At 38.0% G+C, this 25,975-nt stretch overlaps 1 protein-coding gene across 11 annotated transcripts in view; it reads left to right on the forward strand.

The window, feature by feature from the left end:
* BCAS3 (BCAS3 microtubule associated cell migration factor) overlaps positions 1-25,975 on the forward strand; it is a 497,109-nt gene that overhangs the window by 150,940 nt on the left and 320,194 nt on the right. For all 11 annotated transcript variants that reach the window (XR_012657329.1, XR_012657330.1, XM_032779316.2 and 8 more), the window contains 2 exons: positions 2,403-2,536; positions 16,163-16,427. Coding sequence is in view for 9 of the 11 variants with exons in the window: in XM_032779316.2 (XP_032635207.1) it covers positions 2,403-2,536; positions 16,163-16,427 (399 nt within the window). In the remaining 2 variants the exon portion in view is untranslated. The remainder of the gene's footprint in view (positions 1-2,402; positions 2,537-16,162; positions 16,428-25,975) is intronic.

Here is a 25,975-nt window from a genome sequence, read left to right on the forward strand (position 1 = left end):
TGGAGAGTCATCCTAGTGCCCATGGCTGTTCCCCTGGTTTGGACAAAGCGTTTGGTGTTAAATGTAAAATTGTTATGGATGAGGATGAAATGGATGAGTTGGGAATGTGTTTGGAGTGGTATCAGTTATCGTAATGTTCCCACTCATTTAGTTGGGGCAGCCTGCTACTGACATAGGAAACGCTATTTATATCTAGATCATAACATTTTCTCCATGGAAGATGGTATTTATTATTGGGGATAACACACTTTACTAAAAGGAAAATAATCTTCTGCTTTTACAGAATAGAGTTAATGTAAACTATTTGTTATCCCACACTAAAGACTAGCTAACTTGCATTTGAGAAACTTTAACTATATTTCCTATCAACTTAGTCTCTGCAAACCAAGGACATTTTCAGTTAAGCCAATGTTTACATGCAAATCAACCTCAACTCAAATGCCTTACCTCACAAAGATAATACCCAAATACCCACATAGATTCCTCAGCTCCACAACAAACTCTTTCCTTTCCAACGCTCAGAATCAGTTGAAAGTGTGTCTGTTGGATAGAATCTTGCTGAAGGTAAGAATGTGCATTTGTATATGATTTTGGAGGGATTGGATACATGCACTGAGAGTGGTTTCCCTCTCTGTCCAGCCCAGCTGTTAGAGTGGACAAACCGAGGCAGGTATTTTGTCTCCCAAACACATCTTAGATCTCTGCAATTCTGTTTATTTAAAATGTTTATACACTCTGAATTACCCTGGCATCTGAGTGCCTCACAATGCCTGTGAGGTAGGGAATTATCCCCATTTTACAGATGGAGAACCAAGGACTTGCATAACTTGAGGTCATGCAGGAAGCCTATGGTAGAGCAGGGAGTTGAACCCAAGTCATCCTAATCCCAGGTTAGTTCCCTGACCACTGGGGCCATCTTTCCTCTCAACTGAGGTATGATTAAAGGTCATAAATTTTTACTTTCAATAGTAAAATTTTTTTAAGTGGCCTGTATCAGCGATGTGATGATGTGTATATATGACAGGTTTTGAGCTTGTGAATATAACTGTTCAGCTACAGAGAGAAAAGGGGTGAGAGAGGAACATGGAGCCACGTTTATACAAGGAATTTTAAATTATTTTCTCAGGGCAAGTCAATAATATTTCATCACAGAAATGTCACAGGTGAAGCACTTGTCCTTTTGAACAGTAATTGTGCTAAATTTGGAGACTAAAACTTAATCACTAAAATAGTAAGAGATTTCAATTCTGCTTTAAGTGGAAAAACTCAGCCTTAACTATGCTGTTGCTGCAAACACCTTAGTAATACATCATTCATCACTTTTTCCAGTGATGCACTCACCATGAAATGTGTAAAATACCTCTTTCTGTAGATACATTAAAGTGCCTTTTAAATAATTTTAACGATATTCTGTCTGTTAAAAAACTGTTCGAGTAAACTGGTTTCCACTTTAAACTTCTTTAAACGTCAGTCTCACTATAAGTGATAATTTATTATATTACTTTGATAAGCAAGATAATGCAGATTTACTGTAGAGGAGAATGAATGTCAGGTATTTCTTATGCAGTCTTCTCAAGTTCTGCCATAATGCAGCAGTTTTATATAAGCAAAAAGCTCTCAGTTTTAGTATAAACAATTGTACTGTCATAGCAAGCTGACCTAAAATATGTGATTGTAAATGTCCAAAAACTGGATTATGGACTGACATATAGAGGAAAAAATAAATAGTATTTACAACTTACTATCATTCTACTGATCTTCAATCTAATTGAATAATTTCAGCAGCGTACATTAGTGCCTGTTTTCTGCGAAGGTAACACTTAATATTTAACTTGCAAACTCAGGCTCTTATTTGCTAGCTTTTCATGCAATAAATCAAGACAGTTTCCGTGATACAGCTTTATGAGAGAGAGGCTCCCTTTGAATAATTTTGGGGAGGGGCTATCTTTAGTTTATGATTAATAGTGTTTTTGCTTGCATGAAAGAAGGGAATTGTGTTGGAAACATCAAACTTCATTATTTTGGCTGAGAGTAAATGTTTACATGCCCAATTGAGAGCTATAGGGAGGTAAACTGCAGTTTGCAGTAACTTTGGTGCTTCATAGTGATTATGGGAGATATTAACTTTCAGCGTGAGTGTCTTGACTTATAGTTAATTGACTGTACAGTTTAGGTCAACAATGTTACAGTTGTCCGATTTCTAATGAACTTCTGCTTAGAAATTAATTAAAACATTTGCATGAAATTAATCCCTTTAGATTGAAATAATTTTTTCATACCATTTGTGTGTGTGTGTGGCCAGAAAACAGAGTGAAAGATATGATAGATGTTTTAGACCCACGTCCTTAAATGTCTTTCTCTGCAGTGATTAATCCCTTGTGCTTTTTCTTTTCTTTACTCAGGAATGCTACTGGTCACTACTGACACTCTCGGCCATGATTTCCATGTTTTCCAAGTACTGACACATCCTTGGTCGTCATCACAAAGTGCTGTACATCATTTGTATACACTTCACAGGGGAGAGACCGAAGCCAAAGTAAGTTAAAAATATTAACTAAAAACTTATCTCCAGATAGAACACATTATACATTTTCTGTATGTTGGCACTTTTGAGATTCATGTTGGTTTCAGCAAAGAAACAGCCTTCCTTATGTTATAGCCACAAGTAGGGATAAGAGCACAGAGTTTAACCATGACAATAAGGCATTTTTGCTCTGTACACTGAAGTGGTGTCAGATTTGCTCAGATACGCCATCACCTCCAGAGTCCAGATTGCAATGGTTGCATTTAACCTTTCCTCATGTTGCATGTTAAATGTTTGTTTAATGCGTTTGATGCAATGTTCGGTTTGCTATGTTTTGGTGGGAAAGGCCCAAGAAATGTAAGAGAAGTTGTGGGAGCGGGGAAATCAGTGTTCTAGATTTGACATAGTGCTATACATAAAGATAGGTGAATCTGAATGGGTTTGGGTAAGACAACTCAAGAATAAAATAACCCTTAAAAAAGCTTAATGAAGTTTATTTCATTTCCTAATTTTAATTTTTTTCACAGCCATTCTTGTCATGATACTCCTGGTTAGGATCACTTTAGTACATGCAGTACACTACTCCTGAGTCCTCTACAACAGGCACCACTGCACTATTCTCAGGGGATCCCCACCTTTCTAGCCCTGTGTAACTATTGAAAAAACTATTTTAAAAATTAAATCGGTTTAACCCCCCCCCACCGCAGATAGAAAATAAATGTCACACCTGCTAATATACTCACTCACAGCATGGACTTGCAGGCAGTACCTTTCTGGCCCTTGCACAGAAAGCTAAGATAACAGTAGTACCACATCTGACGAAGTGGGTATTCACCTCACGATAGCGCATGCTCCAAAACATCTATTAGTCTATAAGGTGCCACAGGATTCTCTGCTGCTTTTACAGATCCAGACTAACACGGCTACCCCTCTGATACTTAAGTAGTACCACAGTTATTGTTACTTAGACAATTTTTTTTTTCATGGGTTCTGTGCTTACTCTTGGCTTTTACTTCTCTTCCCTTCTCTCCTGGTAGAGGCTGGAAGCATTTAATGGTGCCATAGCTATAGATGCATGTTACAGTCAGGAGGTTTTACTCATCCAAAGGTTTTGGTGCCATTAGCTGAATTAGGAATCTTAACTCAGGTACTTGACATGTTCAGTTTATCCATACTAGCTGTCCCCAGAAGATTTAAAAAACCCTGGAGAATGGAATTCCAAACAACGTAGTGTTAAGGGTGTGCATCATCTACGTGGTGGCTGAGACTCTTTTTACTACTGTGCTGGAAAATTGTAATTGCTGAGATAGGTAACTGCTTACAATGGGAATATATAGCCGATGGGAAAAGTGAGAAGAAAGGATGGAGAGGTCTTAATTTTTAAAGGTGACTAGAAATTTCTGTGCCTTAATTATTAGGTGCCCAAATTGAGACAATGTGTAAAGGGTCTTGATATTTAGTGCTGTGCATCTTCCCTCTAAAAATTAGGTTTCTTTAAGGTATCACAGGTTGGGCACCCAAAAATCAGGACACTGGAAATCATTAGTTATTTTGGAAAATGTAGTGCACCATATATACCTCTTGAGGTCCCTTCCAATGCCTACATTTTTATGATTCCATACCCTTCTTATGTTTAGTTCATCTGTACAAAGCATAGTTTTTATATTATATCTAAAAATTTTAAAAAAGTAAAAATGGAATTGACTAAGAAAGACAACTAAAACTTTTCATAAGGCGTGTTTCATAGAAGAAATTTTTTAGAAAATAAAATTAGAAGAACCCAACTGAAAGTCTTTTAGATGTATAAACAACAAAAAAGCATGTACCTTACATTTACATGTACATCCTATAATGTATTTAGCTCTTTGTGTATTTTTGTACTAAATTCATCAAAGAACTGTAAAGATGTTATATTCAGCCTGCAAAACAAGTGTGTGGATCCAATTATTGTGAATAGAGATGTTCTGTGGTTTCTAAATTAGCATGATATTGTCAGCTGACAACAATTTTATTGTTTAAGTGCAGTCTAGTAAAACAAATATCACACATTTTTAGCAGTAAATCATGTGTGGTGCATCCTTACGAGTACTTTATTAGCATATGTGCTAAGATGCTGTATTAAAATGTTTCAGAACCAATGGAATGTTTGAAAATTCTCCGTGTTTGTAACATAATTTTATTTCAGAGCATGGGAGTGTTTCTCTTGGAGTGGGTGTAAAGTAGCCAAAGTCTAACCAGCGAGGCGTATTGGTGGGTTTTACAGTTCCCTAGATATTAAAACAGTCCAGCAACAATATCACACTGGCGCCTGTGATTGCTAACTCAATCCTATCATTTGAAACATGTACATGATTTGAATGTATATGTTCTAACTTTGGATTTGTGAGTAACATAGCATTTTCAGTTTTATGGTGAGAAAAGCATTGTGTGTTACTGTGCTCTTGTCTTTTGTTTGGTTAGCTGCACATATGAATTGCATTTAACCTACAAGAATTTTTGAGGCTGTTTGATTTGTAACCTGTAATTCAAAGGCAGATATTTTAAAACACACATTAGAAGCTACCATACTTACTTACTTGAACCTATTCTATAAGTGTATAAATACTATGATATTCTTCTTTTTTTCCTTCTTCTTCTTCCTGAATTAAAACTAGCTGTGAATCAGGGACAGTGGTCTTAAAGGTCACCTTCTGAAGTGTAGTTATGAAAAGTTCTAATGTGTGTTGATATGCACAAGTGATTATCAGAGTGTCAAAAATTAGTTTAGTTTTTACCCATTGTAAATTGATTCAACTTCATCACATGCCTCTTTACGTAGTGTTTTTTATTTTTCTGCTTTTATACCCCTATTCATAGCAGTGTAATTTGTCTTTCCATGATGCTGGTCAAGGTATTTACCCTGTCCCCAAGAAAACATCCTTATAATACTGTAGTGAGCAAGTTGAACAGATTTGTTTAAATCCAGTGCTGCTTTGTTGATTGGTTATGCATGTTCTTGCAAACGCTTCCTAGTGGGCAAAGTGCTTACAACCTGGATGATATGATTTACTAAGGGTGGAGAAATAGACTCATACACTGATATAGGTAATATGCATAAGGGCTCATCTTAATATTCTAGAGAGATTTGAATCTGAATGTCACTCAGTTTAGAATATTCACTCTGGGATGACATTTTCCCAGGGTGTCAGAACTCCTACTCTTTAACTTGAGGAGGGGCAGCCCATTACACCCTGTCCTATCTCTTAAGGGAGCTGCCAAGGAGGCCCACTGATCCCATCCCTCATCCATAGAAAGGATCCAGGCTACATGCTCTATTTTTGTTGAGGAAAAAGCAAACATTAAGATTTAATAGTTGCACTTTCCGAGAAGTTTGCCACAATCCCCAGATGTCTTGAGGATTATCTAAACAATACATATACCCCATTTCCTTTGTGAATCTACAATCCCTGTGCCTGGAGGAAGTAAGCTGAGGCTTCACTATCCTTCCCCAAAGTACCCGGAACCCTAGTTGTATCAAGTTTCGTCTCTAAGAGCAGACCTCTGTCTGTCCTGATCCCTTAGAGTACATCTACACTGCAAAACAAACAAACATGGCAGTAAGTCTTAGAGCTCAGGACGGCTGATGGGCTCTTGAGGCTTGTGCTGCAGGGCTAAAAATAGTAGTGTAGATGTTCCTGAGCCTGGGTGCTGAAGCCTCCCCTTTTTGCTGGGTTTCAGAGGCTGGGCTCCAGTCCAAGCAGAAAGGTCTACACTGCTATTTTTAGTCCTGTGGCATGAACCCCACAAGCCTGAGTCAGTTGACCTGGGCTCTACTGCAGGGTATTATTTGCAGTGTAGATGTACCCTTACGGTCTGATTCAAAGCCCATTAAAATCACTTACGTGTCTTTCTAGTAAGGCAACATCAGCCATCCCCTAGCTTTGTGTCTTAGTATGTTTAAAAAATATAAGGATATCCCATTTATTGTGTTAAATTTTCCAGAAAGGCAGTTCAGCTTTTGAACTGTGAACAAACATGAGAAATTTCAGCCCAAAAGTCAATTTTCACCCCAGGAATATATAATAGGCCTGAAAATAAGGTCTTACAAGGTTTGCTCCTTTTTTCACTTACTTCAGTGGGAGTGAGATGGAGCCCTTGGAATAAAATTGCCACCCCAGCCATACGTGTCGTAGCAATAAAACGATATTATAATCAAACTGTGGAAAGTGAGAAATCATTCATTTGATTTTTATAAAAGGAACCTGAAGTTTCAGTTCAGTACAGAATGTTGTGGCTGCCTCTAGTTTGCATGGATTCTTAAGAGAAGTGAGCAACAATGACAAATATTTTCCCAGTAGAGTTTTGCCCGTTTTTATTCGGCATAGTTTCATTTGAAATTGTCTTCCTTTACCAGGAATCTGATGTATTGCTGTGCACTACTGTAGCTGGCCCTTCTTCCCACACTTTTGTTTATTCAGCTTAACCAGTTTTAGTTTCTAATGTGGTAGAGCTATTTATTTATTTTGTATATATATTTATTTAATAATTTTTTAAAGCTTTTTGTTTTTCTTTAACAAGGCAAAAAAGTAGCTCAACCCATTTTTCCAAAAAGGAGGAATAACCATCTTCAAACAATTAGTGTAACATAAACATTACACTTAACATTGGAAAAGAACCTGCTTTAGGCTGCCGATGAAGGGTTTTCTTCCCTGTGTCCGTGTGTGCATGTTTGCATTCTCATTAAGTATTCCCATGTGGAGGTGTTAATCGTTTAGAAGTATAGTTTGGAGAAAAAGTTGCTTTAAATTTTTTTCACTGGAAGTTATTGTGAAATTTGGTAGAGGTACATTCAAATGTAATCTTTAAAAAAAAAAAAAAAAAATTCAGTTAAGTCAAAATCCAGAATTATCTGGGCCTGACTGGAAGATGCCCTTTCTTAGTAGTCTAGTTCCACAGTTCATTTGAGGTACATAGGCCTCTGGTCTAACAACGATTTATGAATGTACCTATCTTGAGACTACTCATGGGAATAAAATTACATACATGCATGAGTTTTTGCAGGATCAAAGCCTTTTATTTCCTCTCTTGTGTTGGGATCACAGATATTTTTTCCGTTTTTTTTTTTCAGTATATGAGAATTAAAATGAGATTTAGGCACAATAATTTGAAACATGAATGTGATTAAATATTATGATTGGGTGACCCAGTCTGAATGAACTTGAATCAGGTTCAAAAAGTTGGATTGATATTCTTTTCATTTTCCCCACTGCCTCTGCACTTCCTGGTTTTGACCAGAACGAGCGGAGGCAATATCAAAATCCTGTATTTAAAAAAAAGACGACCTACTTCATCAGCCCACGAAAGCTTATGCCCAGATAAATTAGTTAGTCTCTAAGGTGCTACAAGGACTCCTCGTTGTTTTTGCTGATACAGACTAACACGACTACCACTCTGAAATCAGATACTGTGGTGATCCAGACTATATATACCTAGATAGCTTGGTCTCCCCTTTCAGAACTATTGTTTCGAGTTCTGCAAACGCAGATAGAGGTTACTGCATCAGTAACCCTCAGCTGAAATTTCTGAGGCTGTCTCAACAACTGTAAGAGTTAGAGACTTATTTAAAGAAGGCAGCAGAAATGAGGTGCCTGTATGCTATGTCACTGCAGACCATCTCAATGTGAACCCTTGTTGTTTATACCCTTGTAGGATATAGTCAGTATTGAAAGTCTCAGGAAATCTGTGCTCTCAGGAGTCAATTTGATTTCTGGATCAAAGACGCTTGGATACATTTTGGTTAAATATGTGAATTTTTAGATGCTAGTCCTAGCCATACCTCCAACTGTTCTCATTTACCCAATATGAATCAGTATTTACATAATACAATAGAATTTTTACTCACATGCATTTTGGATTGTAGGAAACCAAGATGCAGTATGTTCTAAGATGAGCAGTTTTATTTGCTTGCAGATGAAAGTTAGGTTGTCTACACTTTCTCTTTGATATTAAAGTGTAAACAGAAAAAAGGGCCTGAAAACAGCATTATCTCAGCCTAGGACAAATAAGTGTGGTGATAGCACTGGTGGGCTGATGGCCAGGGGCCTGTGTAATCTTTGAGGCTGTCGGACTTTTGCTTGTTCTGAGTCTCAAACGGCTGTTATAACTGACCTCAGTCAGTATAGGTAAATAGAAAAAATGATAAAAACATACCACCTTGTGCTGCCAAGAGACATATTTGCCTTTTACAGAGAATGCAAAAATGTCTTTTAAACATGATTTCAGAAAGTATGCTTAAGGTGAAGTCTTACTGTATCCAGACAGCCAATCATTAAAATATTTTACAGGCAGCTACCCCACATTTAATATAAATCTCTTTTTTTTTCCTGATACAGTTATAGTAGTGTAGTAACAAATATTGAATCAGTCTGTTGAAGACAATATTTCTGGGAAATAATCTTGCCTGGGAACAATCTTGAAATAGCAAAAAATGATTTAAAGTCGTTAATCATTCACTGATGAAACTTGCCAGTAGATAAAAATGCTGCCAGTTGAATGGAAGAATCTGTGCTTCACTTCTTAACTAGACTGTGAAGACAGAGCTCTAAACAGTGACCTTTGTGAATGTAGTTACATTTTGTTATTACTGCGCTAACTACTCAGTCTGGAGAGACATATAGGGTAGTTTACCGTGGGCTTGAATTTGCCATCTTAACTCGCAGAGTTGAAATCAGTGGCATTCCTTGCAGAGTAAGGTACCCTTCAGGGTGAGGGTGGCAGAACTGGGCCCTGTGCATCTAGTAAAAATATTTTGGGCTGTCCCTGGTTTTATTTTTCTTTCATCTTCACCTGTTACTGTACAAAGTCTTCCTTTAACTTTCCGGGAAAAAGTACAAACCAGCATTGGCTAATTTTATATTGGCCCTGACTTCATCATTGCTGTGTCAATGCCTTCTTCCCGTATAAAACAATAAGACTCTTTGGTCATGTAGTTCAAATAATGGCGAACATTGCTGTCTGACATTATGTATAGCATTTACCCCAATGTCTCTGAAACTGAGAACATCTGGAGAAGCCAGTGACTGAGGAAGTGAATTGCAGACATGACAGGTTAAATTCCTATTGAGATAGTGCTGATCATGCTTTTCTGTTGTTTCACTTCACTATTCAGGTAGGAGACAATTCAATAAAGCTTGGAGAACTTTTCTTACCATTGCCAGTATGATAAGTTATTAGTACAAGTAAAAGCCCCAAGACAGCACCAACAAGATCAGAAAGTGTTCTGATACCTTGTTTCTTGTAATTGTCATGAAAATATAATGTATGCAGTGTTATTGTAGTTGTGTTGGTCCCGGATGTTAGAGAGACAAGGTGGGTAAGGTAATATCTTTTATTGGACCAACTTCTACTGGTGAGAGAGAGAAGCTTTTGTGCTTACACAGAGCTCTTCTTCAGGATAAAAGATACTACCTCCCCCACTTTGTCCACCCCTGTGAAAATACAGTACCGAACTGTGGACTGTAAGGTTAGTGTACTGAGTGTTGTGTTACGCTGAATATAGGTGCTACTGATTTTTAAATAAAAAAGTTGATTTTAATATAGCTGTAAGTACTGTACACACAGTTAGTACAGTATTAACTTTTTAAAGCCCTGGCGTATCTAGCCTGGACACAAGCTGTCAGTCATTTCCGAGGGTAGTGGTAAACAAGGTCAGCATCTGTCCATGTGATCATTTGTGTAATCAGCCTTACCTCCTAACTGTCCTTTTTGTGTCAACTGTTTTGAAAATAATCAGTTTTCCAGGTGCTTCAGTAGACTTCCTTTTGTTTTGTTTCACGTTAGGTTTGTGGCATTTTATATATTTAGTTTAATTAAGATTGGATTTAAATTGCAGAGGAACTATGTCAAGGGGGGTAAACCAGGAATGGTGGCAAGAAAGTTACCCTAGTTCCTCGTTGCTGGACAAAAAGGAAAACCAAGCATTATGTTTGTGTATGCCAGTTATGATGCCCCAGAATCAAATAATTCTCTCTGGATTTTCAGAGACTCTGTGCATGTAACATTACCCTCTAATCACTGCATTCTTGGAGGATTAGCTTTGTAGGGCCACTGGCAAATCATATAATGTGATCAAATTCCAGATACTACAATATTCATACTGCCCCATAGTGTTTCTGAACTCAGAAGCAAGGTTTTCTGCTTCAGATTTCAGGAGGTTGGGCAGTCACAGTACGCGAAACAGACAGATCGGGGAGAAGTAAAAAAAGTGGTGTACAAGGGAGAGAATTGAAGAGAGACAGGAGAAGGGAATAAGAATGGAGAGAAATGAAGGAAGGCGAGACAAAAAAGATGAAAAAAGTTACAAGAAGAAGCGATAGCGAGGATGGGGAAATAGCGTAACCAGAAAGGATGAGTGAAGCTAGAAAAGAGAGGATTCACTGTATAATACATGGTCATTCAAAGCTTTCTTTCATTATGTATCAGTTTAGAAACCACTTCACAGACTGTTGTGTGCCCTTTCCTTTGCAAACACTGGATTATTTCCTCCAAGGAGCTGTTACAATTTACCAGCATATTTGAAAGCATTGTTTAATTGACTTGTCTGGGAAAATAGTCTGCAGACACTTGAGAATAAACCAAGAGGAGATCTAGCTGTTCCATAAAGTGATTGATTGCTAAATGAATAGATGCTACAACAAATATTTAACTAGAGCAGAAATAATTATGTCAGAGTCAACTTCAGTACCTCAAGGTTTGATTTAGAATTACTTGGACCAAGAAATGGGAAGGATTCCATGGTCATAAAGTCTATTCTGTATTCTTCATAAACTTAAAGGCCAAGGAGTGTGAGCAGTAGTAGTTGGATAGTGTACTTCATCATTACATCAGTAGTTATGCTAGTAAGAAGAGGCGATAGCAGTTAAGCCAGACAGTAATGTAATCCCTCCAAGAGGTTACAGCCAACAGCAGCACCTGCATGGCACTTTACAGCACATTTTGGGTTGAGAAAATAATGGTTTGGCTCTGAGAGGTTCTGACGCTTCAGCTGCTACCAGATGTGGGACAGTGGCGGGGCCTTAAATAAGTATTCCAAGAGAAATACTGACACATTCTGACCAGGGAATTCTGGTTTTGAATCAGCAGCGTTCCAAAGGATGTGTGCAAGCTAGATATTCCATAAAACAAGCACAAGGGTTTCAGGGAACATGCCCCGCTTCAAGAACCAAAGAGAACAGAGGAGTCTTTTATTGACACTGGGGAACTGGATAGCCATATTTCATCAAGTGTTCTGCAGCTAATTCTGTGTTTAAACAGGAGATCAAATGAGCATTTATCCATCTAGCTGTATATTTGCAGTCACCCTTTCAGCCATGACTTGGCCCATTTTTGTAAAGGGACTGCTCAGTGCACAAGAAACTCACTCCTCAGTACTGCAGGCAGGGAGCATGCTTTGTTCAGACACATAACAGAGTGTGGGGGAACACCCACAAACTAAACAAGTACTAGGGAGGGGTGAAGCATGGTGCCAACCTATAATAATCCGAGAAACCCTGTTTAACCCCGTGATGATCACTTCACTACACCCATAGTGACTACATTCCTTTGCCTTAAATAAAAGACTTATATGTTATTGACCAGGGAGAAGGATCCTTGTGCCCCGCACCCACACCCAGTGATTTCTATGGAAGTCGGGGATGTGTTAGGCATGCTACTGGGTCCAAAGTGATTGAGAGACCTAAGCCAACTAGACTGGGAAGAAATGGCATTAGAGCCAAAGGAAAACCCTGGCATCCTCACGAAGAGCATTTAATATTGTAGCTTATATGTTTTTAAAATATCTTGGCTTTAAAGCTATCGGAACTAGCCCAAAACCAAGGCATGTACAGTGTGTGTGTGTGTGTGTGTGTGTGTGTGTGTGTGTGTGTGTGTGTGAGAAAAATACATAGAATTTAAAAATATAGGTGTGAATGTTGAATCTGATGCTGACCTTGAGTTACGGAGCAAACCCTGTGAGAGGTCTGCTGTACTTTTTACTTTATTAACATAAAGCTGTAAACATTATAGAGAATGGTTGATCTTCAGTATCCAAACATTACATCATAATTAACAGCAAATGTAGAAATATATTATAAATACATGGAATAATAGTACATTAACCTAAAGAACAGCAATAAATTGCAACGCATAGCATAAACTTGCAAACCACTAATGGGGCACAGTGCAGTGTGTTTATACTATGAGCAGTCAAGAACTCTGTGTAATGTACAGTAACAGTACAGTGGATAACAGCAGGCTCAATGTGATAATTTAAACTTCTTTCACAGATACACACAACTGATTTTGGAAGCAATTGGGAATGGGATTACGCTTGGTCTGAACAGCATCCTGACGTTACCCTGCTCCTTTCCCTTCATCCATTGCTTATTGAAAAGAAGCTAAGGGTTCATTTAAATTGCACACAAAGATTTGTCATCTTGCTATGTGAAAATAAGATATTTAATTAATGCCCACAAATGAAACTGCAAACGTCTTATGATTTAAATTCTTCCAGTCTTCCAGTGTGCTGCTGCTTGCCTTATATAAGGGAAAGACAGGCAATGCAGCTCTTGAAGTTGTAGGAGATGTGTCATATGCAGAAAACACCAATCTGGTATCCAAAATATTTGCTTTTGTCCCTGGAGAGTAGGCTGTCTGCATATATTTTCTTTGACTCTTTGATAATTAATTTCTATCTCATTTGTGAGTAGCACTTCTTCGTTTATGGGTCTCCTTCATAGCAAAGCAACTGCAGCTCTTTGCTACCTGGTTTCTAAGTTTTCATCCTTTTCCACCATCGCTCATCCTGGCTGGTCACCGCTGTGTCATTGTTTGAGATGGAAGGTAGAGGTCATTTGCACTTTATTTTAAATGGAGCATTTAGCCTGGTGCTACTGCAATCTCTTTTTCTCAAGAGCAGGCACATGTACATGAAACTTTATAATTACTTCCTAATTTGTTTCCTGCATGTTGTCATTAGCTAGGATTTTGGCATTATTTGGATTGTTTTTTGCCCAGAATATAAAATGAGGAATGCATGCTGAAAACTAATTTAGTATGAAATTGTGCGTTTTTTTTTCTTGCTCAGTACAGTGATGTAAAAAGTTTATGGTGAAATAAGTTAAAACAGATACCAAGGGGGGAGGGACTGAAGAGACACTTGCAAGGGGGAAAGTGTGTTTCTCAGGTGAGACTCAAAACAGTATCAGTTTATTCTAGTTGGCAGGAGCTGCAGAGGAGAAGACTCTTCCACCAAGAGCATGAGACTAGAGCGAGAAAGGGGAGACAAGTGTTGGATGTGTGGAGGCAGTGAACAGAAGAGTAGCAAGGAAGTTAATAGAGACTTCTGGAAACAATGAGGGGAGTTTTGATCTGAATCTGAACATGAATAGCAAGTGCATTGAAGGTGTTTAAAGGTGGGATGATCTGCTCAGACGTCTGGCATGCATAAGAGGGCAGGTATCATTGTGCATATTGAAGACAGGAAAATTAGATTTGAGGAGGTCACAGAAGGAGTGGTTTGAAATATAGCCTTCTTCCGTAATTGAGAATGGTATTTTGTATACAGTTCTTGTGTGTGATTCTGACATCTGGAAACTGCCTTCTTTTCTCATCCCGTGATTATGGGGTTTCTCTTCTTTTGGCTCTTGTTCTTTTGTATTGGGCTTCTAATCCATTTTGAGCAGTCAGTAAAGATGAAACTTCTTTTAGACAAACTAGGAGCTTTAAGTGCTCATGGAATGACTATATACCAGTAATACTAGATTCACCGACAGTGCGAAACCTGTCAGATATCTAGGACTCGATTTAACTAGATCATTAGCAGATCATTTGGCTGTGTCACCGTAATTGAAAAGAGCAGACGTGTAGTGGTATTTTTTGGTTTATCATTAAACATTTTGTATAGTGACAGTCTGTCAGCCAAATATCTTGTCACACGTCACAATACTTAAATCCCTTTTTTATCTCAAAGGTTTCAGGGCTCAGTTGCAAACTTACACTTTGAATACTTGCTGCTTTTGTCTGGAATATTTGGATTGCATTTCTGGAATATTTGTCAAGATTTTATCAGTGTTTACTCCAATTTGAGTACCTAGTGTATTGTAAAACTGGCTTCTCTGAAAGCTTGAAGAATTTTATTTAGCTTATGCTGTTAATAGTAAAATGAAAGCTAATCCTTCACCTATATGTTTGTGTGCCATGTTAAATCCCGTTCATGTACATACCTCCTTTTATCCAGCTTTTATTTTTTAAAACATTTTTGTGAAAATTGTTTTAGGACTTTTCTATGGTAAATTAAACTAAATTTCTTGTTTTCATGAGTGGTCTGGCAATATGGTGTTGCACCACAAAGTTTGTTCCCTTTCATGAAGCATTCCCGTAAAGGAGCAAGAATTTCCTTTCTATCACGGTGTTATGTAAAACCTACTTAGAAGAGAATTAAATTCTGTTGAGTTTTATTTCTTAGATCTATATAAAAGGTAACTACATGAGAGAGTGTTTTTAACTAATACATGTTTTACTTGTGTCAGATCTAGAAATGATATTTAAGGAGAAGCTAAAACAAAGACCCATGCTTCTCAAATAGTTCACATTGTGAGAGTACTCCTATGCATAAAAGATATTTGAGCTAATCTGGTTCAGGAGGTCTTCCTTTTTTGTTAATGTCATAGGTTTTAACAACTGATTCATAAAAGCTCTTTTCCCATGGCAGAGCGAAGCAATTTTAACTACAGTTGAAATAATTTTTCAGTGATCCTACAAATGGAGGTAGTGTTCTAGGTCAAAAATTTAAAAAATGGCCCCCGTTGTGAAACCTGGGACCTGATTGTCATAGGTGCTTAGCACCTGCTGCTTCCATTGACTTCAACTGAAGTTGTGAGTGCTAGTGTGTCTGAAACTCAGGCCCAGTGTTTCTCAAATTGAGCATTAAAATATCTATATATCTATATCTATCTAGCGACAGCTTTTCAAATTTTTGACCATAGTGTTTCGGTGACAGTCAAACTCATGCATTTAGAGTCAGAGCCAAGAAGTGTTCAACTCCTGACACTCCTAGTCTTTTCTTCTAACCTCTAAACCACATCAAAATATTTGGCATGAATATACAATTTTGTTGATGATGACTTACTTCTTATTTGTCATGTTTCCTGAGAATTAAAAAGAGCAAGCAAATAATGGGTGCCTTGCCTGCTGTCAAACTTGCAGTTACAGTGCCTTCCTGAATGTTTTCATTTGGGGACCAAATTCAGTTAAAAAATTACATCAGGCTCCCATGGCTTTCTGTGGGATTTTGCACTGCAATTTGTTTTGTTGATTTTGACCCTTAGAAGAAAAGTTTCAGGACACTTTTGAGAAATGCTCAAAATACTACTGAGGTCTCTTCCAACCCTAATCTTCTTCAAGGTGATTCAAGGTGTGGGATTGTGTTAAATGGTATTAAAGCAAAGATCGTTGGTTGCTGTTCACTAGAAATATAAAATCAAACTATTGACTTAAAAAAGCCAAAGTTTAAGTTAAATGTTTTCTGTTCAGACTTGTCTCTTCAATTATAACATGATACCCAACTTGTTTCAAAAGGCTGTGAAATGACATCTACGTATCTATGTAACTGCGTTTTTCCAGGTACAAGATATCTCCTTCAGCCATGACTGTCGTTGGGTGGTGGTCAGCACTCTTCGTGGCACTTCCCACGTCTTCCCCATCAATCCTTATGGTGGTCAGCCCTGTGTCCGCACTCACATGTCACCCAGGGTGGTAAACCGCATGAGCCGTTTCCAGAAGAGTGCGGGGTTGGAGGAGATTGAGCAAGAGCTGACATCTAAACAAGGAGGCCGCTGCAGCCCTGTCCCAGGCCTGTCGAGCAGCCCATCTGGTTCACCTCTTCATGGTAAATCTCATTTTTCTTCTGTGTTGTCTGGCACACCTATTCTGTTGAGTCACTGCATTGCTTTTATAGTATCCCATGTTCAGTTGTCGGCAGTATCTGAAAAAAGAAAATATTGATTTCACTGTGGATTCCAGTAACACTGGATTCAAATAACCTGTATTTCCCCATACAGGTGGTGCTATTAAAAATGCCACTGTGCCTTGTATTAAACTGCTGCAAATACAGTACCTGAAATCCTATATTAAAGTATAAATTTACAGGGTACCTAGATATTAAGGGGATAAGTCCCCTATAAATACTCAAGACAGAGTTTATTATTTAGAACCTACTTAAATAAACTATGGGGAAATCAACATTTTAATAGTCTCCATTGTAAATTAAAAGGTTTAGGGGCTTTAACATTTCATATTTTGTTTCACACCTATCAGAAAGTCACTAATCTGGTCTACATTTAAATGCAGTTATCTAAAAATCTCATTGCTAATTAGACTGGATGGTCATGGAGCACATCTGGACATCCAGAAGATAAATATGTATTGTTTGTGGGGAAAACATGAAAACGTGGTGCAGTGAACATGACAGGACAGTGTTATGGTGCTTTTTTTTCCCCCTTAGTTTTTTTTTTCTTTTAACAGTGTGATTTGATAAATTTACAGAAAAGGAAAAGCCTTCAATAATTGCCTTTCCATATCCACTCTGATGATGTGTTGCTCTTGGGAGCCATGAACCGAGAACGGTATAGAAACCATATAGAAAGCAGAGTCCACCCCAAGGGAAATCAAAACTTTTGGGGTGTAATTATAATAGTATCCACAGTCCTAGTTACCCTCCGTTTCTTCCTCTCTGCCCTAGGCAGGGAGCTTTGGAACCATCTGTTCATTTTTGCCCTTCTCTTTGATGGTGTAATTTGTTGGTTTGCTGATTGTTGTTTGGATTTAGAATGATTGCTGTTGATTCCTACTGGTCCCTTGTAAACAGTGAGGGCCACAGGTTATTTTAATTTAACCAACCCAATATCAGTCTAATTTTAAAAACTAGGGCCTGTCTGGGGCTCCTGTAGCTCCTCTCCCCTAACAGGAATAAGTCCCCTCTGCTGATGTGTAAGAGGAAACCTAGGTCTCTGTTATGGTGTCAGCAAGAGCAAGAGGTTAGAAAGGCTAGGAGACCCCTTCAGCCAGTCTGAGGGTGTTAAAAGGGCCGGACAGATCATGAACACTAGTGGAAGGGTACAGTACAGGCACTTGTGACATCCTCACCCTTCCTGCCTTCATGGTTGCCCTATGTGCCATTAGGATAATCCTTGTGGGATTCTTGACACACAGAGACCATCTCAGTGCCTGTTGTTTTTAGGGGAATGAGCGCTCCTTCACAGTCTAAAAGTTCAGTTTTTTCCCTTTTGGGGCTTCTCCGATGTGGCGGGATTTATTGATTAAAAACCTTGCCCTTATGAATAGCATTTCCTTTATTGCTATTACAGGAGCACCTATCATGATCCTGACATCCTGGAATAGTCCAGAAGTGGTCAGAAATACCTGTGCCTTCTGATTCCTCCTAGATATATTTATACATACACAGTTATAACCTATTCTTCTCATTACCATACAGCAGTTCAGTGTGACATGCTTGAAGCAGACACCAGGTTGCTGTAAATAATTATTGTAACACATCCAGTCATTTTTAACAATTGACATCGTATAGAGAACAGGAAGGAACTCTCAATTTCTGTACCTTTTCATCCATCTGAGTCTGTTTTTTGTCAAGAGAAATTACAGTAAGTTGTGTCTTTACCAGTTTGAAGTTTTAAATAGGTTTAGCATTTGTTATTCAAAAAGAAACTAAGAAGTTTCATTTGGCTTTGATTAGTATGCCCAGAGACTTCTGTAATGGGCAGATTTTCTGAAATGGAGAAAAAGCTAACACATTCACACCACAGCGTGGTGATATTTCCAAAGAAACAGAGGCCAGGTATTTCAAAAGTGACTTGTGAGTTTAGGCACTCAGAAAACTTGTGAGTTTAGGCACTTGTGAGTTTAGGCACTCAGAAAACACTGCTTGCTTCTGAAGATCTTGGCCAAGATGTTTAAGTAAATATATCCATCAGTCTCTTAACAGTTCTTAGAAGCCTCAGATTATGGATTCACTGAAATTATACACAAACCCTCATATACCTAATTTGAAAATGTTCTGTGAAAATTATAAGCAGTTGTATTGAATCATTACTTTAAAAAAATGAAAGGAGTCCCTTAACTTAGATAAGTGCTGAGTTAGTGAGATGTGTTCCAGAAATGTGGAAGAGAAGCCTTTATCATAACAACAGTCTGGGTGTCACTGCAGTCAAAGTTATGGCAAGGCGAGTCAGTTGGCAAAAGATTAGCAACTTGTATTGCCACATGGAGGTCCCAGTGCAGCCTTTCATTCCTAAAGCTTAGGTAGAGATGGGGAATGTTGGGAAACGGGGATTGGAAGAAGGAGGGTGAATGAGGAATTGGGGCTAGTATCTCATTAGCCTTTTTTGTAGTTTGAGGAAAGAGGTATGACAATCTGGAGAGAACTGACCATGTCAACACTAGTTCTCCACTTGTGAAGTAATTCCCTTCCCTTCATGTGTCAGTATAATAATGCCTGCATCTGTAATTTTCACTCCGTGTATCTGAAGAAGTGGGGTTTTTTACCCATGAAAGCTCATGCCCAAATAAATCTGTTAGTCTTTAAGGTGCCATCGGACTCCTTGTTTTTTATCTCTCTTGACTAAGTGTGTACTTTACTTTGGGATCTGTCTAAGGAAGGAACCAGGGATACTGTTCGATGCTGAAAGGTTGGTGGTTTGCTGTACTGAACTGGAATGGTGTGTGTCACCGGCGAGATGTGGGTAGGCATGTGGAAAGAACGCTGCAGCCTTTTACAAGAAAGGACAAGCCTTTAAAAAGTCTTAGGCTCCTCTTGCTTCTCCACCTGCCACCCTCCATGCCACCAGCTGCTTAAGTCCACCTAATGCAATTGGTATGGGAGCATATAGTAACTGTGTAGTGTTAGGATGCGGTGTTTTTCTTGTTTTTTAAAAGTGAGATGGCTTGGTGACTGCTTAAATATCTGGGCCTTACCTTGTTCTGCGTCAAAATTAGATACAAAATTTCAGACCAGAAGCAAATGTACATAAGTTGTTTTTTTTTTAATTAAACCCTAGAATTAAGGTAAAATCAGTTTAGTTCTAAATAGGGTGACCAGATGTCCCACTTTTATACGGACAGTCCCTATTTTGGGAGCTTTTTCTTACATAGACACCTATTAGGTCCCATCCCCTGTCCCGATTTTTCTCACTTGCTATCTGGTCATCCTAATTCTAAATTATAGGAATTGGGAAACCATTGTGTTATTTTTAGATGTTTTTGTTGTGCCTATTTACAGTTCAAAAAGTACTTAGGTGTGGAACTAAAGGATACAGATGGTTGATCTGTATTATGTGCCTTTTAAAGACTTTTATCATATACTTGAAAAACATAATTAACTGAAGTTCACAATGACTTTCATTGCAAGGATTTGGTACACGTGTGGCAGCTGGATTAACAGAAAACTGTGATGACTATTTTAATCCACGAACTAAGAAGGATTTAGAATCGTAACTGCTCCTTGGTATAATGTACTGCTAAATAGACAGATATTGTGCACTGTTTTCATTTGAAGGAATTAATGTTGTCTTGTGGCACGTGTGAGGTCCAGTGGTTAGAGCAGAAGAGTGGCCTTTGGGTTCTATACCTAGCTCTACCGGTAACTTCCTGTGACCCTAAGAAAGTTACTTAGCTGTATGTAAATTTTCCCCCATCTGTAAAATGAGAATAATAATATGTTTTAATGGTGTAGGGTTTAATTAATGTTTGTAAATTGCTTTGAGCTCTTCTGCTGAAAGATGCTCTTTAAGTTAAAAATATCATATTTAATTTAATTCTGGGCTTCTGCAAAAGATACAATATGGGAAGGAAGTATGTAATTCAGAGTTAGTTAAAAACCACAGTAAATTATAAATTGGAACTCTCTTCTTATTTTGTATTAGTCATGTCCTGGGTGAAGAACTTGTATATGTTGAGCATTTAGCATAGCTGCTTATGTACAGATGTCACAGTAAGTGTTTACTTATTGTTGATGAAATGAAAGATGGATAAACGGATTTTAGTACAGAATGCTATCCTTGTCAGTTGGCTTTTCTTGGCTGTGCAATCTTGACATCATGATTTTAATGAAGAATCGCATGCAATTTTAGGAATATTTGAGTAAGCTTTAAGATCTAGAAACTTGCATGGCACTTCAGTAAATGTGTAGACCATTGCTGTTAATCCTTCTGTTAATACTTCTTTCGTATTAAAATGGTATTGATATAATCCTACCCCGGAAGAATGGATTTTAGTGACCAAAAAGCCTGCACATTACCTTTTGATTGGACTAACAAAAGAATTATATTCCATTCACATTAACTTGAGCTTGCTTTTTATGGGTATAAATATTTTCTGAGCACAATCCTGGTAATTTTTTTCCAGATCGCTTTTTACTACTAGTGTTAAAACAAAAAAATCCCAACTTGCCCCATGTATAGTCAAGAAACAATCTATTTATGGTTTATTCAGGACGATCTACAAATTGTTTACCCACACAATGTAAACCTTTGTTAGGGTGGGATTCATCTCTAAATGAATCATGTTTTGGCTTTACTCTTGTTTGCCTGTGTTCCTTTTTAGCAGAATGAAGTAAAGGAAACTGTTTACTAAGAGTTGATAAAGAGATATTTCCTTTGCACCTTTTATAGCCAACACAGATTTTGTTTAGGTTATTTTATCTGCTAATCCACCCATGGTGTATTTTTGTCATTCAGTTGGGTTGCCAGAGAGTGTTGTCAGTGATACCAGAGTTAAGTTAGTGTCCTTTTATGGGCTTTTACTATTATAGGACTATTGTGACATCAGTGGACTGAAAGAGCAGAATTGGGTCTTGCATGGCTGTTTCCTATGTGTGACGTAGGAATGATAACACTCACCTGTCTCACAGGCACACTGTGTGGGTTACCTCATTAAATAGTTAAGGGCAAATTCTGCCCTTGATTACACATGTGCAGCTCCTGTTAGCTCCAGTGGCAGCTGTGTGTACGTGCCCAAGGGTAGCATTTAGCCCCAAAGTGTTAATGCTTCACTTTGAAAATGGAAAGCCTTATGCAGCTGCTCAATGTTTTTATCATCCAGTGTAAAAATTACAATATAGTATATACTTTATTTTTTTCACCCCACTGACACCAACTTAAAAGTCTTGTTTAACCTACTCATGGCTTTTTGCTTTTGTTGATCAGCAATTTTCCTGAGCGAGACCACATCACAAGTGTAAACATAAATTAACCACACATTTGAACCTTATACTGTGCAGTTCCACCTACTTAGAAAAATCAATAATAATATGATGATTCTTGAGCTGGTTTTCTCTATATCATTTAATTGTGTATTGAAGTTTTTCATTTGGATTTTGTAGTTTTTGCCAAAAAATCAATCATACATAGATTGGTTCTGTTTTAAATTTTACGCCTCAGCTGAAATACAGTACATAAATTTAGAACTGAGGAAAACAGGTCTTATACATACATGGATGTGACTGTTTAGAAAGATTCTACATTGTACCGAATAATCCATTTTCCACTGTAAAGTCTTTTTTATTTGTATTTATTTTTTAAGACAGTAGGTCTTCTCACACATGCTTGTGTCTTCTTTCATTTGTAGTAGTTGCTGTATCATTAAAGGCAAAATCCAACAGTCTGATAAACATACACATCTCAGATGCTTTAAATATTTCCATGTCACTTTTCACTATTTCCCAGAGTGAAACTCTTTTTTATTAGAAGAATTCTTATGGGAAAGCAGAGTTGAAAGGAGTGACATCATCAAGCCTTCCTGAAAAACGGATTGGTTTCCTTTAAGTAACACTCACTTGAGAAACCACCTATTTAGAGAGAGGCAGACAAAAATAGTTTGAAAGAAAATTAGCTGTAGAATAACTTAAAGCACTGGAGGGCAATTCCCTTCGAAGTTTAACTTAGTCGCCAGCACTATAAACATGAATCAAAAGCAGCCTATTTGAAATGTCTCTTGTAGGCTTTTATTTTGCCTTCTTGTAAATTGTAGCCTTTATCGGGTACAAATAGTTTTTGTAAATTCACAGATACACTAAAGAACACATAGTGTGGACCTGACTCTTTATCTATTTGAAATGCCTATTAATTTGATGAATGCAAACAAGTCACTTTAGATCTGTATTGTAAGAAAATATTTTCCTCTTTAAATATGATTTCAGATCATTTATTTTCTAAATTTGCCTATGAATCCTAATTTGTTTCTTCTTCACGCAACCATTCTTTACATTGGGTGGCAGAAAGAAAGGCCTTCTCCTTTGAACTGAAATGGTTAATCGGACACCCTCTAGAGGGCGATGTTTTCTCAACTTTATTAGTGCAATGAATCCAGCTTCTCAGTGTATTCTGTTGATTTAGGTTGATGTTGTATGAATGCCATAGGAATATTCTGATCTATCATCCCCATTATCTTGTCTGTCTATGAGTCGGAAACTTAGTTACATCCATTTGTTCATGTCTGAAAAGTTTTTTAAAAGAAATTATTTTACATGTGTCTTAGGAAAAATTTGCATCAGATTATAGTTCATTGTTTTATGTTGGCAAACACTCCAGGTGAACTACTTTTTAAAATAATATGCTTTTGGTTGTCTTATATCTTAGTACTATGCATCTATCAGAAAATGTCAGAAAAGCGGACCATCTTTTCTTTTCCTATTAATGCAAAGGGGATTTATGTTGCAGTTGATGAGTGTTACCCAAGTAAATCCTTTGTGTACAAGTTGGAGAATGGACTACTTAAAATGTATCATGATTCGGTTCTTTACAAGTCTTCCTGTTCTGAGTGTGTTTGTAGAGGTCGGAAGATTTCTCTCCACCCGCATCGCCCCCACCGTATTCTAGCAGTCTTGGATCACCTTGTAGTAATTTCCACACTGAGAGCTGGTGTAGGCCATTATGTTCTGGAAAACTCCAGGTTTTACGCTGGATCTCTTGGCCAGGAACTTTGTACAGAAAGTACACAATACCCATCAGTTACAGTATGACAGCGGATTACACATTTAGAGTAGATGAGAGAATAGACTAGGAGATATGTGAATGGTTGTTAACTGTGAACACAAATTTAGGTACTGGGCAGCAGCTTTACTGGTTGTAAATAAGCTGTATTATAATAACGGATGAAGAATCAGTGAAGTGGATAAGGTAGTATCTGCTGGGTCATTGGTGCAATGGACGCAAAAGCTCAGTTACACCAGATAAAGAAAGTGGAGGATTGACAAGAGACCAAATTTTAGCATAGCAGAAGGTCAGATAGGGATGTAGGCTGAGAAAATTATATCATGGTGGAACATGATCATGAGGTGTGTTAGAGGGGTGCTTTTGTAGTGGGTATGGATGTGGATGGGGGAACAAGTGTAAGTTTCAGAAAACGGGCAAATGTCTCATTTACATGTACATGTGAAAAAGGCATGTGGTAGCATTCTGAACGGACTGGAGTTTGGATGAGAACTACTTCAAGAGGGAATTGTCATTACTGAGGCAGGAAGTGACAAATGGATGACTGAGCAGTTCAGCAGAGTAAGTGTCAAGGCAGTGGGTGATGCAAACTATGTTTTTGTACATTTTTATAGGTGGACTTGCAGAGGAATAATGGCACAGCAGAGCGAGATGTCAGGGACAGAACTGAGAGATGGGAGAAAGGCTAGAGTTCAGAATGGCACTACAGTTATGAGGGTCCCATGGAAGTTTTCTTGCAAACGTGGATGGTCTCAGTCTTGGTGACATTAAAATAAAGAACATTTCTATAGAGTCAGGTGTTGATTTGTCAGAGGCAGGCGGAGAGGGAGTTGAGTAAATGAGTAAAATGGAGTTCTGCTCTGAAGTGACCCATTAAAATGGCACTGCAAGGTTCTTTGTTTATTATTTCTGTTTTCCCCCTCAATTATTTCCTGTCAGATGTGCACAATTCACAAATAAAAAGATGTTTTTCTTATGAAATGAGCTGTGAAAGTTAAGTATGATTGTTTTCTTCATGTACATCACCAGTAATAAGCTTATCCTGCTGATTAAGCCCGCAGCGACACCCATTATCATCTGATTGTCTCTGATGGGGTTGCACATTTCTTACTGATTGAAACTTGGTGAACTATTATATCTGTGATGTACGAGAAGTAATAGAAGCCACAGCTTTATAGATTCTGCAGGAGTAAAAAGTAGTGAAAATCTGTTGTTATTACTATGGACAGTTGAGGTGACTACACAAAGGGAGAGAGCTGTTGCATAATGACTGATTACTTTTTTGTGTGGCTGCTTTTCAGAGCAGAACTGCATTTTAAAAGAGAGAGTTGTGTGTCATCAGAATAAAAGCAAGCGCCAAGTTTAAACTGTGAAATAATGTGCTTGGGTGAAAAGCAGTAGCTAGTGAAGGGCAGAGTACGGTGCCATAAGGGGCTTTATAGAGCAGTAGGTTAGTGTCAGAAGCACAGTTTACCACCAGAAGTAAAGAAACAGGGCCAAGAGTGAAACCAGCTGAGAAGACGAGCAGGACACCATGTTCGCAAGGATAATGTGGTTGATAATCTCAAATATTGCTTGGAAGTCAAGGAAGATGAGTAATTTGAGAGAGCTATGATCAGTACAATTAAGGAGTTCGTTAACCACCTTCAGAACGGCTGAGAAAGATGTAAAAGCCAAACTGGCATTAGGCACTGATGCTGCAGGTGCTCTGGAGATGAGAAGGCTGTTGCCATAATTTTGTAGAGAATGGGGTAAATTGGGTGTGAAAGGATATGATGTACAGGTACAGTTGTTGAAGGTGGTGTTTTGATAGCTGAGGTTTTGATGAAGTATGGTGAGAGATTCTTGTTATATAGCTGTTTGTTGATGATGGCAGGTAGAGTGGGTGAGTTGTGGTGAGAAGAGAATAGGTGGTATGAGGTTCAGGAAATACCCTTCTCTGTTGGAACCCAGAGGAGGGCACTGGTGCAAACACTTCCTGCTTTCCCCAGCGATGTATTCCTCAGGGAAACAGCAGCGACCACTGTTGCAGGGGCATGAAATATATAGCCCTTCAGCTTGCAGGGCTGCAGCAAACCTTGTGTGTTTGTTTATAATCAGTGATTGATTATGCAGTAAATGGGTGCTGATCTTGTTGTCGTGAATATTTTATTCTTAAGTATTTAAATCAACTATGCCTTTTTTGGAGCCTAAAAATGCAAACATTTTAGGGAAAGAACTGAAGTGTTAAGACTGGAAATAAAATATATTTGTGTCTTTTAAAAGGTTTATCTTCACTCTTCCTAAATGTGCTGATTTGGCTTATTCTATTTGCTTACTCTTTGTGGGTTGTTAAAATCAGTTGCTTTTTTCCCATCTGAAGGAAATGCATCTTTGACACTTCTCATGACCTGAGTCATGATGCTGTCACAGAGCCAGAAAACATCCTTAGCAG

Source organism: Chelonoidis abingdonii, chromosome 20 (assembly GCF_003597395.2).
Source record: "Chelonoidis abingdonii isolate Lonesome George chromosome 20, CheloAbing_2.0, whole genome shotgun sequence".
NCBI classification, from domain to species: domain Eukaryota; kingdom Metazoa; phylum Chordata; order Testudines; family Testudinidae; genus Chelonoidis; species Chelonoidis abingdonii.